The following is a 13,090-nucleotide window of genomic DNA, read 5'->3' as shown; positions in this document are numbered from 1 at the left end:
ATAGTCATATTAATCATTTTGAAACAAAACAGTGCTTCCTTAATGTATATTTCAAATATTATTTTCTCTCTTGATAAACATGGGTATTATTTTAGTTTGTTTTAGAAATATCAGTCTTTGAATATCCATCTTCAGACAGGTACCAAGCTAAGTGGAGTTTTGAGGTCAGCATTGTTCCTTTTATACATCAAAGACAGTGGTTTGGAATGATAGAACTAAGAGAAACCTTAGAAGATAGCCAACTTGTCTCTTAGATGAGGATCCTGAGGCTAGCACAGATATAACTAACTTGTCAACCAGTCTAAGACCTGGCATCTAAATTCAGAGACTTATCTCTGCAATTGTCCTTACTTGGTACCCCAGCTCTTGGGGCACATTGGAATTTTGTGACAAAGATTTGAATGGAGGCTGCTATTTAATTAGATTGCATACAAGTGTGTACTATAATTAACTGGAAATACAACGGGTGGGAAGGCTTGTGGAAATACTTTTGTGACCTTCTGCAGATGACAGGAGGGTCTTCACTTGGATTTGGAGGATGTCAGAGAGCCATTGTTTCCCAGCTGTAGATGGCAATGTACAATTAACTAGAAGGTACAACAGAAAAGAGCATTAGCTAGAAGTGGTTAATAAAATGAATTCCTTTCTAATTTTTTTTTCTTTGATTTTTCGAGACAGGGTTTCTCCGTAGCTAGTTCCTGTCCTGGAACTAGCTCTTGTAGACCAGGCTGACCTCGAACTCACAGAGATCCGCCTGCCTCTGCCTCCCAAGTGCTGGGATTAAAGGGGTGCGCCACCACTGCCCATGAATTCCTTTCTAAAACAGGGAAATGTTCTCTTTTCAGCTCCAGCACCGACAACAGCAGTGCCCTACATGTCAATAAAATGTGTGGATGTCCGTAAGAATCACCATAAGACAAGATGGCTAGTGCCTTGGGGACCCAACAAGTGTGAAAAGATCCGCGACATTGAGGAAGCAATTCCAAGGGAAATTGAAGCCAATGACATTGTGTTTTCTGTACACATTCCCCTCCCTTCTATGGAGATGAGCCCATGGTTCCAGTTTATGCTGTTTATCATGCAGCTAGACATTGCTTTCAAGTTGAACAACCAAATCAGTAAGTACCTTAACTGCTTTCGTCACCTGTGGGAATTTTCTTCCTAGGAGTGTGAATGATGATGACAACTCAGTTATTAGCTGTTTGCTGCTTTCTGTGCACTTTCTGAGCCCTTCATCTGAATCAATTCATTAAATCTTCCAAATCCCTTGATACAAATATCTGGATTACTTCATTTTACATGTAGATCACTTGGGTTCTGGTGAGATTGCCCACAGTCAGACCTGTTGATCCTTTTCATTGTCTCCTGTGTTCATGTTTATGCCCAGATAAGTTAGTATAATAGAATGCTTATGAGAATTGGCCTCAGAGTTCTCCTGAGATAGATTTAAATTCCTGATTTAAAAACTTATATGTATACACATGCAAAGTTGCTTGTGTGGAGGTTAGAGAACAGTTATTAAGTGATAGTCCTTCCCGTCCTCTGTGGGATTCTGGGGATAGAACTCAGGTTATCAGGCTTATGCAGTATCTTAGTTTACAATTCTATTGCTGTGAAGAGATACCATGACTAAGGCAACTCTTATAACAAAAACAGAAGGCATTTAAATTGGGCATAGTAGCATAAGGCTTTAATTCCAGCATCTGGGAAGCAAAGGCCAGCCTGGTTGACAGAATGAATTCCTGGACAGCCATGGCTATACAGAGAAACCCTGTTTCAAAAAAAACATGTTTAATTTAGGTTTTAGAAAGTTAGTCCATGATCATCATGATGGGAAGCAGACAGAAATGGGGCCAGAGCAATAGCTGAGAGCTCATATCCATCCTGATCTGTCATTGGCAGGCAGATAGAGAGACAGTACCTTGGTATGAATCCCATCTCTAGGGACATACCTCCTTCAACAAAGTTACATCTAGTGCAACAAAGCCACACCTCATAATTCATTTCAAACAGTTCCACTAACTGAGGACCAAGTGTTCAAACATGCGAGCCTATGTTGGCAATTCTCATTCAAACTATCACATGCAGCAATTACTTCTGCCTGGTGAGTCATTGAACTGCCCTCCGGCACCATTTATTAGAAGTTCTACAATGTTAAATAACTTATAAAACATCTCTGAACCACTTTTTATGTGCAAAATTTGAATAAAAATATCTAATTAACCAAATAATTTTGAAGAATAAGCAATTTTATTTCAAAATATAAAAATTAAAGTCTTATTCTTGAAATTCAGCTTATTTTCTTTCTTTTTTCCCCTACATCTTGGCTAGTGAAATTAAGTTCTTATAAAATAATTTTATTTTAATCTTAGTCATGTCCCTATGTGAAACATCCTTAATGACCAACAAATTAGGCTTTACAATTCAGAATTCTCAGAATTCTCTCCATTGTGTTCGAAAGGTTTTTTAGCAGCTCCCTTCCCTGTTTTTTTGTTTTTTGTTTTTTGTTTTGAGACAGCATTTCTTTGTGTAACCTTGGATGTTCTGAAATTATTTCTGTAAACCTGGCTGGCCTAGAACTCACAGAGGTCTACCTGCCTATGCCTTCTGAGTGCTGGGATTAAAGGCATGCACCACCACCCAGTACAGCCTTATTTCTTAGAGCTGACATGTATATATTTCCACATTCTCAAACAATTTCATACTCTGAACACATCCAGATACAGCTTTCATTAACATTCTTGCTCATGCTGATGTTCTTTTATTTTTTTATTTTTAAGTGTTAGCAATAGAACCCTGGGCCTCATGCATACTGGACACATGGTCTTAAATGAACCATAACTTAAGTCCCATCTCCTCTTGTTTTACCATTCTCGTTTTTTCACATAAAGCCAAGTCTTCTTATTGAAAACCTAGTCATTCTTCAAGAAATTCCAGTTGTTACATGGCCTTAGTGCCTTCCCAGATGTTTTCTCATTTCTTTCATAAATGAACTCCATTGTTGGCTAAGCAATGTCTACTTTGACAACGTAGCACAACTGGATTATTTTTTTATATATTTCCTTGGTAGATCAACTCCCTGTTTGTGATCATGTTTATATTTTTTTGGCTGTAACTATGTGTGTAGGAAGCTATGAATGAAAATGTCTCTTGGATCAGATCATTTTCCTACAAATAAAGGATACCAAGCAACCGATGGAGGTGCTTGGCACTTTTCTACTCAAAGACAGTACTTTTGTTATTCAAAGAAACATTTTAATAACCCATGGCACTAATTCTGGTAACAACTACTTAAATATTGCTTGCATGGTTAAATTAATGGCTGAGATGTTTACAACTGACTGAAAGGTGATGCTTTGCTAGGAATAACAACTTGTTGCATAGCAATTATTGTTTGGTGCAATGCTTAGGCTTTTAAAGCTTATATTGTTTATTAGGATGAGAGAAAAACTAGATCATTTGATACTCTGACTTTTGTGTTGTGTAAAATGCCTGGCCAACAATTGATTTCATTTTCAGCATTAAAGTTATTTAATAAAATAAATTACAGCTTCTGGTAAGTTTATGTGAAAGTTTGGAAGTTTACAATCCATTCCTAAATTTTATTCCATTCAATTTATAAAAGGTTGTCAAGTAAACACATGAATACAATTGCCTCAGCCTGTATAGCATTACCTTCATGTGTAAGATCTCAGGGCTCATCACTTTGTATTGGAGAACCAGTTGAAGGGATTATCCCTGGGGAAGATCATTTCTCCCAGTCTCAGCATTCCCCAGTTACCTACAGTTCTTTATCTAGCATTGAGACCCCATGACGTTCTCCTTTTCTATTTTACTGTGTTCATTGGTGCCTTCATTGTTCAGATTTCATTTAGGCAGTCATGTTGGTGATACTTCATGGGTATAGCCTCTTTGATTACTAGGAGATACAATTTCACAGAAAAATCCTATTCCTCTGAGTCTTTCATTCTTTCTATCCCTTCTTCTGCAATTAGGTTGTAGATGTATCAGTCAGGACTGGGAACCATATGATCTTTTGCAATCTACATTTTGATCAGTTGTAGTTTTCTGTAATATTCTTAATCTGTTGCAATGAAAAATTTCTGTGATGAAGGGTGTTGTGGTTTGAATAGGTGTGGCCCCCATAGACTCATGTATTTGAATGTTTGGTCTGTAGGAAATGATATTACTAGGAGATGTGTTCTTGTTGGAGTAGACGTGGCCTTGTTGAAGGAAGTGTATTTCAGTCTACTGCCTATGAATCAAGATGTAGAACTCTCAGCTTTCCCTCCAGCACTGAATGTATGCTGCCATTCTTCTTGCCATGACAATAATGGACTAAACTTCTGAAACTAAAGCAGCCCAAATGGCATGTTTTTCTTTATAAGAGTTGCTTTGTTCATGGTGTCTCTTCACAGCAATAAAATCCTAACTAAGATAAAAGTTGTTATCATGGACTGGGGTATCGCTATGATAGGACTGAACATGCTTTTGTTTAGAGAAATGTGGACTTTGGGAGTTGGCCTTAAATGGGGTTTAATGGGCCATACTAGTAGGAACATGGAAGACAGTGTGCTGAGGATGATTTGAGCTATGGGGGCCTGGCTCAAGAGTTTTCAAAGGAGAAGAATATTAACATGTTGTGATATTTTGGTGAGGAATGTGGTTATTTTTTACTCTTTGTCTAATGAGTCTGTCTTTGTCTAAGGAGGTTAAAGTGAAGAGATTTAGGTCAATTCTGTGGGCAGAAGAAATCTCAAAACGACCTAGTATAGACTCTGTTGTATAGTTATTAGTGATCCCTCCAATGAAGATCTATAATGAAAAAGAGCAAGCTAAGAAAGCAGAAATGCAAACTATACATTTTGAGGAAAAAAGAGGCACCAAGAAGTAGAATGGAGATAAATCCTGTGTTCAAGGAGATAAACAAATTAAGAAATGGAAGAAAGGGAGTGGTAACTTGGGACCTCACAAGTTAAGCTTCCAACTTGTAAAAGAATTAAAGAACAGCTTAGGCCCTGTTGTGGGGTGATCTTTCTGTACGCTGTGAATAAGTATTGTTCTCATTGGTTGATAAATAAAGCTGTGTTGGCCTATGGAAAGGCAGGATAGAGTTAGGTGGGAAATTTAAGCAGAGATACAGGAAAAGAAGAAGGGAGTCTAGCAGTTGCCAGCCAGGCACCAAGTCACCAAGACATGTACAAAATGAGGTAACAGCCACGAACCACATGGCAAAGCATAGATTTAAAAATATGGGTTAATTTAATTGTAATACTTAGGTAATAATAAGCCTGAGTCATCTGGCCAAACATTTATAAGTAATATTAAGTCTCTGAGTGATTATTTGAGAGTTGACAGGCTGGAGAGAAACCTCCAATTACAAATAGCATAGCAAAGTGAGGATCTTTTTTTTTAATATTTATTTATTAATTATGTGTACAGCATTTCTTCCATGTGTGCCCGCAAGCCAGAAAGGGGAGCCAGGTCTCATTATAGATGGCTGTGAGGCACCATGTGGTTGCTGGGAATTGAACTCAGGACCTCTGAAAGAGCAGTCAGTGCTCTTAACCACTGAGCCATCTCTCCAGCCCTCAAAGTGAGGATCTTGAATTTCCAAAGGACCTGGGAAAACTTTAAAAAAGGAGCCAGCTCCTTTAAGAGTTTCTGCAGGACACTGAGCCCTTGAAGAGCTAGGTTGTTAAACTAAGTAAAAATGCCTGCCACAGTACAAGTATCAGCATTCTAGAGCTCTAGGAAAGGTTTAATGCAGTTCTTATTTATGAGCTTTAGGATAGATTTTACAGCCCAAGAAGTTGGTAGAACGAGTCACCAAAGCCTCAGGCAGAGGTCCACACTGCTTAGCAGTTTAAGGATTTGTTCACACAGTCAACAAAGGCTAAAAGATACAGGTAAAAGAGGTCCAGATTGAAAACACTCTAAACACTTTCCAGTGTGTTTTCTAATGTGCATAGGCTTAAGAAAGAAAGGGTATCAACAGTTATACAAAGGAATATATAGTTAAAAAATAATCTAATAAAGTCTTTAAAGAGAGAAATAAAATAATAAAGATTACATAATAAGCTGTGTAAAGATGGAAAATACACAGGAATTTGGATTTTGTATATTTTTGTGTTAATTTTGAATTTTTTGGTGACTGATGGGCAAGAGACAGCTGCTGGGAGACATGTGTTTGAAAGACTGATAAAATATATCAATATAAATATTTTTAAAACACCTTAACTTTAAAACAGAAATCAAAAAAATAAATTTGTAAAATGGAACTTAAAAGATTCATTGCTTTGGAGAAGTAGTTTTGCTTTTGTTTCCACAGAAAACCAGAGGCTATGAATTCATTTCCAGGTTAAGATGGATCAGGTTTGATAAAGGGAGACCTCCTGAACCTTGACAGGTGATATCTATCAACAAATGTTGTAATTGGTCTTTCAAGGACTTGGCCATTAACTCAAATTTCCTCAGGGTCCCCATATGATTAACAGCATCCACCAATCAACAGGAAGTAGTCTAGAGAACTACACTGAAATTCCCAAAATATTGTTTTTAAATGCTTGTTTTTATTTAAAGGGGGTTGATTATAAATTGTTATTGATCATAGTCATTCTCTTTCTAAAAGAAGAAAGGGAGATATTATGTAGAAATTATAAGAGGAAAATGAATCAACTTTTATTTAAAAAACAGCTGTTAATCTCAAAATATTTTACTCTTGTATGAATTTTAGTTTGTTGATGCAAATTTAAGATCAATTTTGTTATACTGTATGTATATTTCTACTCTTGTTTATGTTATATTTATGCAGCTCACTTAAAAATATAATATATAATTTAAAAATCCAAATTAATGGTCTTCTATAATAGTCAAACTTGTAGCCATATTAGTTTTTTAGGTATACAAAGATATATTTCAATTACATAGGTTATCTTCAAACACCTCAAAGACCTATGGAATATGGCATTTAAAATGTTTTAAGAACTTAGACTTTTCTTGACAGTGAGACATGTCTGCTCCTGGCAGCACCAATTACTTTAAAGAAGATGATGGTCATTGAAGAAACTTATTTTGGAGTTTGTTTTCAATGTGGCAAAACTAGCCATTTGGGCAAAAACTGCTCTTGCCTAGACTGCTTGACATGTAGGACCCACAGAAAAATGATCTCTAAACTTTGCCAAAACAAGGTAGGATGGTCCTTCAATTTCATGATTCACAGAAGAAACTGGCAGAAATTCTGCAGGACACAGAGAAAAGTGACTGATTAACTTGGCCAATATAAGTAGGACAGTTCTTTAAATACTCTAGGCCTGTTAGCTGAAGATGAATGTCCCAGTATTACAGAAGAACTTTGGGTGACTGTCTAGGCAGTCAGATATCTGTGTCATTTCTAGAGTTTTGGAAGTTGCTTACAATGTGCTTCTTGTTTATTCAGGTAATATCTTTCTGGGATCTTTGATGGAGTTGAAGACTAGATTGTTGTAATTATAGTTTTCTTTAGTTATGATAAAAGATAAATTAGATACGAAACTTTAGGCTTGCAAAGGTAGAATAAATTGAAGGCATAAGTCATAAACAATGCCACACCAGTTTGGAATTATGATTAATAGGGTGGTATTTATTTACAGATCACCGTCAGCCCTCTGCGCAACCAGGAAGGGAGTCTAGTCGCCGGAGGAGCAGGAAGTGAAGAGAGAGAGGAGAGGGAAGTGGCCGCTTTTTTAAAGGGAGAGAGACCACGCCCCAATGGGCTGATATCTCAGCGGCGATAGGCTGGAGGAGTGGGATGACCTCCCGTAACACCTCCCCCTTTTGTTTAAATAAGAGAGTTCTAAACCTACTATGAAATTATATACAATAAGTACAAATATCCTATTCTAACTAGCTTAGGTCTTATATAATAAATAACTTGGCCAAGTCATGAGAGAAAGTAACTACATTTATATAGTCTTCAACCCCATCGAAGATCTGAGAAGGGAAATAATGTTACCTGGGTAATTAGGAAGTTCAGTAAAACAACTTCCAAAACATGCAACAAATCACAGAGACAACTAGCTACCTAGGCAATCACCCAAAGTCACATTAGCAGCGTTGAAGCAACCAACTTTGGCTAAGGCCTAACATAACTGACATACCATTTTCAAAGGCAAGCAACTTTTCAAAACTATCTTACCCTGTCTTGGCAGGATATGACAGTCCTGTTTTATCCATTGATGCACACTCTGTATCTTTGTCAGTGGTTGAGGTATGGGCATTTCTTTGCCCCAAGGCCAGTTCTGCCAAAAAGAAAGGCTCCAAGTGGAGTGTCTTTGGTGCTCAACATTCTCTCGGGAATAGAGTGGTGTTGCCAGGAGCAATTGTGTCTCACTACCACAAAACTGAGTTAGATTAAAGGCCATTTTCTACAGCTCTTTGAAGAAGTTGAAGATTATCTATCTATACTGAGTATAATCTCTATATATCTAAAGAACCTGATGAGTCTAATTATAAATGACAAACTTAAATGACTATTAATCTATATAATTCTCAATATCTATCTAACTTAAAGATTAAGACAATAAACGACTAAAACAAATGAGGACAATGACCTCCAAATATAAACAATGTACAAATATACATTGCAGTAGGTAAATATATATCAATACACAAACATTATATAAGTATCTTAATCAGAGGTAGAAATGTACGCTGCAATATGGTAAATATATACAATATATATATCAATACAATATATGTCAATACATAAAAATGTTTTAAACAGAGGTAGAAACATGCATGCATACAATAGTCAATATAATTTAACTTTGTATCAATATACAAGAATCTATAGCAATGTATTTGTCTAAAAACAGTAACTCACAATTACAAATCTATTATCCCATCATCCCTCTTTTTTTTGTTTTATGATTAATAGGGTGGTATTTATTTAAAGGGGAAAAAACTTACAGATCACCGTCAGCCCTCTGCGCAACCAGGAAGGGAGTCTAGTCGCCGGAGGAGCAGGAAGTGAAGAGAGAGAGGAGAGTGAAGTGGCCGCTTTTTTAAAGGGAGAGAGACCACGCCCCAATGGGCTGGTATCTCAGCGGCGATAGGCTGGAGGAGTGGGAGGACCTCCCGTAACAATAAATGATATTTTCTTTAATTTTTCCAAGTACAAATAGACTAGATATTGTAACTATAATTCTTTCCTGATAACTGTTTTGTTATATGTAATTTTACTATGTCAAAGTAAAAACTTTCCTTTTTGATTAGATAGAAAGAGGGAAATGCTCTGGAATAGACAGGCATATCTTTGTGATTTCAAAACCAGCTTTGTCTATAGAGCCAGTTCCAGGACAGCCAGGACTAATGAACAGAGAAACCTTGTCTCAAAAAAACCACCCCCTAAAAAACAAACAAAGGAGCAAGCAAAACCAAAAAAGTTCTTTAGGGACAGGAGAAATGACTCAGTGGTTAAGAGTACTGGCTGCTCTTCTAGAGGACCTGGGTTCAATTCTCAGAACCCACATGGCAGCTCACAGTTGTCTGTGACTCAGGTTTCAGGAGACCTGACACCCACAGCAAAAAAAAAAAAAAAAAAAAAAAAAAAAAATAGCTCACTCCAAACAACAGTGACCCATCTATAAGGCTTTAGAAATATGTCTGTATTGGAGATAAAAGATAAACTACTGAAAGATGTCAGGGCTTTTCAGTGTGTTACTAATATGATCTTTTTGACTAAGAAATTGTGAGTTTAATCCTACTGGAAAAAATTGAAAATTATATATGTAATGTGGAACTGAAATGTAGATTCAAAATTAGAGACCTGCTTGTCCTTTAATTAGACAGTAGCTAGAGACTGCATTTCTTTTTTGTCTAGATCTCTCACTTGGTGGTACTTTTGACAGGAGGCTACTTGTGAACTTTCTAATAGGAGAAGTTACCAAGCTGAGCTAGGCTAGCTTCACACTGCGCTGGCTTCAGAGGCTAGTGAAACCCCACTCCCTTTGCTTTAAACTACAGGCACGGCCATCACTGTTACTACTGGCCGAGTGACTTGGATTCCAGAGGATGCCAGTAATTGTGGTTTTTCATCACAGAGGATAAAGATAAGAGGAGAGATAAGCTGGTTTTTACGCAATTAAATGCTGCCTCTCAGGCACCTCTGTTGGTAGGAGTCTGAGGGTCAGGAACCTCCAGCCATATCATTTTCCTCCTGGCTGCCTGCTCTCATCTGAATCCCCAATTCAAGGGGATGAAGAAAAGGTGAGTTTCTTTTCCAAGTCTTGTCTGTGGAGCAGATAATAAACAAAGATTTCCTGTGGAGTAGAGGAGATCACTTCAGTCAGTAGCTTTTTTGCATGAACTTTGTTTCCTCTGTGCTTTGTGGTCAGCTGCAAGATACAACATGAGGAATGTGTATGAAATCTATTCTTTCCTTTTATGATTATGACAGTGGTGTTTTGTTTTCATGTATGGCCATGAATCTGAGGCTCTGGTGTTTTTTTATTTGCTACTTGCCACTCAATATTAATCAGATTCCGGTTTTTATCACTTATCGCTCAATTGCAATTGTAAATGCCCTGAAGATAGGAATGGCTATATAGTTATTTGTTTTTACCCCAGTTTCTTAAATAAAGAAGGAAGTTAAAGAGTTGATAGTGTTTTAGATTTCTTCCTTCATGAACTATTAGAACAATAAAGTACTTTAGTAATAATATGAGCCAACATCATAATTTATTGAGAGAATACCATATGTAAAATGACTAAAAAGTTGAACGGTGAAAATAGGCCTTCCTAGTGTAAGGAACAAATTTCCTAATTTCCCTGATGTGCAACTCAGTGACATAGTGAGAAACAGCTTGCTCTTTGGAGTCTGGCAAAATTGGGTATATAGTGTGTATCCTTTTCACCATAACAGGATTTATTTTCTTCACTTTGAGATTATGAATGGGTTATTCTTTCTGGTTTCTGTATGGACGAAAAATGTTTACATATTTTACATGTAATAAAAACTAAAATACTTTACTTTAAAAATTACTCTTTCTTTTTCAAATACTATACTACTTTTATAAGAAAACATATTTCTGACATCAGTTTAATATCAGAAATTGTGCCTTACTGTGATTTATAAGAACTTAGAAAGGAGTGGTGATGAATGAATAATCGGCATATTTTAGAAATAGACATTGTTTTCATTTATAGGAAATGCCTTCTCTTTTTCCTATCATCCTTTGCATAAGGGAGTTGAAGTTGATTTATAAACAAAGAGTATTAAACAAATAGCATTTACTTTCCCTGCTCAGGAGTGCGCAAGAAGCTGGGTATGTGAAGTGATTAAGATGAACAAGGCACCCACCAGACTCCACTTGCTTCAGAAGTGATATGAACACAAATGATTGTGAACAATGGGAAGGGAGAGAAGCATAGGGCTATAGAAGGAGGGCTCAGGAAGAATCTGTTCAATCACACACATAGATAAAGAAGTGTTGACATCACCAGCAAGGCAAGAAAGTCAACCAAAAAGCATCCCTGGAGAGCAGAACAGAAAGGCAGGTCTACTTATCATCCTTGGTGGTTTTTATTTAGGGAACAGTAACTGACATCTTTGGTGCTCCACCAATGATCATATTCATATTTTTTTCTTTTCTCTAATTCAAATGGGTACATGTCTCTTCCACTTTCTTTGCAATGTTATGAATCTGTCCATCTCCAGGAAACCCAGGTAGCAGCAGAATATTGTCCTATTGCTTCCAGAGCTCAGTTTAGGGAATATGTGGCTGAATGATCAGGAAAGGATGGCCTTATCTGCAAAGAGAACTCTGAATCTTTAGTGCAATAATTTTCCACATTCACAGGACAAAGCAAATACTCTGTGTGAGTTAACACTGGCTTGGCTCCAGTAATAACACAGCTGTTGAAACAGCTTAGTCACCGGGGCGATGGAGGCAGTGTGGTGAGAGAATGCTGGGGTGCAGTGAACTGACATTTAGCTGGCTAGCAGGGGCTCTGAGAGCCAGAACAGATCTGTGGGAGAGCTGTGGAGAGTCTGCTCCCCGCCCACAGTCATCCCCTTGTTTCTTTTGAAGCTGAGCCATAATCCCCTCCCTGGGCAGGGTGCCTGAGGAAGAAAACTGAACACATTTTTATGACTGATGGGAGGGAATGAACTGTTTCCATCTTTCTAGACACCTGGTTTCTCTCCCTTACAATGACCTGTTTTTTTGTTTGTTTGTTTTTGTTTTATTGATTTGGTTTCTTGTTTTTAAATGCCTCGGGGTAGTTAAAATATAATGTGTAATTTAGATATAGTGGGGTGGGGGTGACCTGCACCTATGGAGAAAACCTCAAGTAGATCTTTAGTTTTGACTGTTCAGGTGATATAAGAAAAAGTCAGATGGAAAATCCTCAATCCTCATGACTGGTCTTCCCTTGATCCCTATAGCAACTGCATCTGCTAGAGCTTTGCCCTGAAGTTCTGTGAACAGATCTGATAAAATACTTCACTGGTCACATCAGAATTTGGGACAGCCTAATGAATTGCTATGCAGCTACCCTGCTGTTTTTGCAGCCTTTAAACATCTGACCTTCATGTTTTTTTCTTTGTCCTGGGCTCCTTTTGCACTGTTTGTTTTGGAAGTTGTTGAGTTAAATTAGCCATCTCTTTCCTTCCTTGGTTACAGTATGAGAATGCAGCTGTCAGTCTGTGAACACTGCCATTGTCTATTTTTAGATTCAGTGTGAATAAAGCTCTCTTCTCTAATTGCAGAGAGAGAAGAGAGAGAGTTTTACAACCACCAAATCAGCTATTTTGAGTGCTCTGTACACTGTATGTGTTGTCCTGGGGAGAAAACAGGTAGCCACTGTGTCTTTCCATCCCTTAGTTACCAGGTTTGTTTTCTCTTGGCTTGAATAATGATTATGGTCATATAGGAATAAGTCTGACCATATTTGTTTTCCTTGTTTTAATACTTGCTGGCTTGAATAGTTCTGTTTTCTCTAGCTTTGTTATATGGGAAAAAAAAGATGATCATTGAGTTCAAATTCCTTGCAAATTATTCTTTTACTATATTTTTTAATTAAATAACAGAGCTATGAAATACAATGG

At 37.3% G+C, this 13,090-nt stretch overlaps 1 protein-coding gene across 1 annotated transcript in view; it reads left to right on the top strand.

Annotated features, from left to right (window-relative positions):
* The window catches only part of Wls (Wnt ligand secretion mediator), a 97,028-nt gene that overhangs the window by 34,813 nt on the left and 49,125 nt on the right, over nt 1–13,090 (top strand). Inside the window, exon 2 of the mRNA XM_041650593.1 lies at nt 846–1,118. Coding sequence (XP_041506527.1) covers nt 846–1,118 — 273 coding nt within the window. The remainder of the gene's footprint in view (nt 1–845; nt 1,119–13,090) is intronic.

This window comes from Microtus oregoni, unplaced genomic scaffold (assembly GCF_018167655.1).
Source record: "Microtus oregoni isolate MIOR12 unplaced genomic scaffold, Mior012 000000F_ref0000247, whole genome shotgun sequence".
NCBI classification, from domain to species: Eukaryota; Metazoa; Chordata; class Mammalia; order Rodentia; family Cricetidae; genus Microtus; species Microtus oregoni.
Note: the sequence above shows the minus strand (reverse complement) of the source record. Positions and strands in the feature narration are given on the sequence as shown.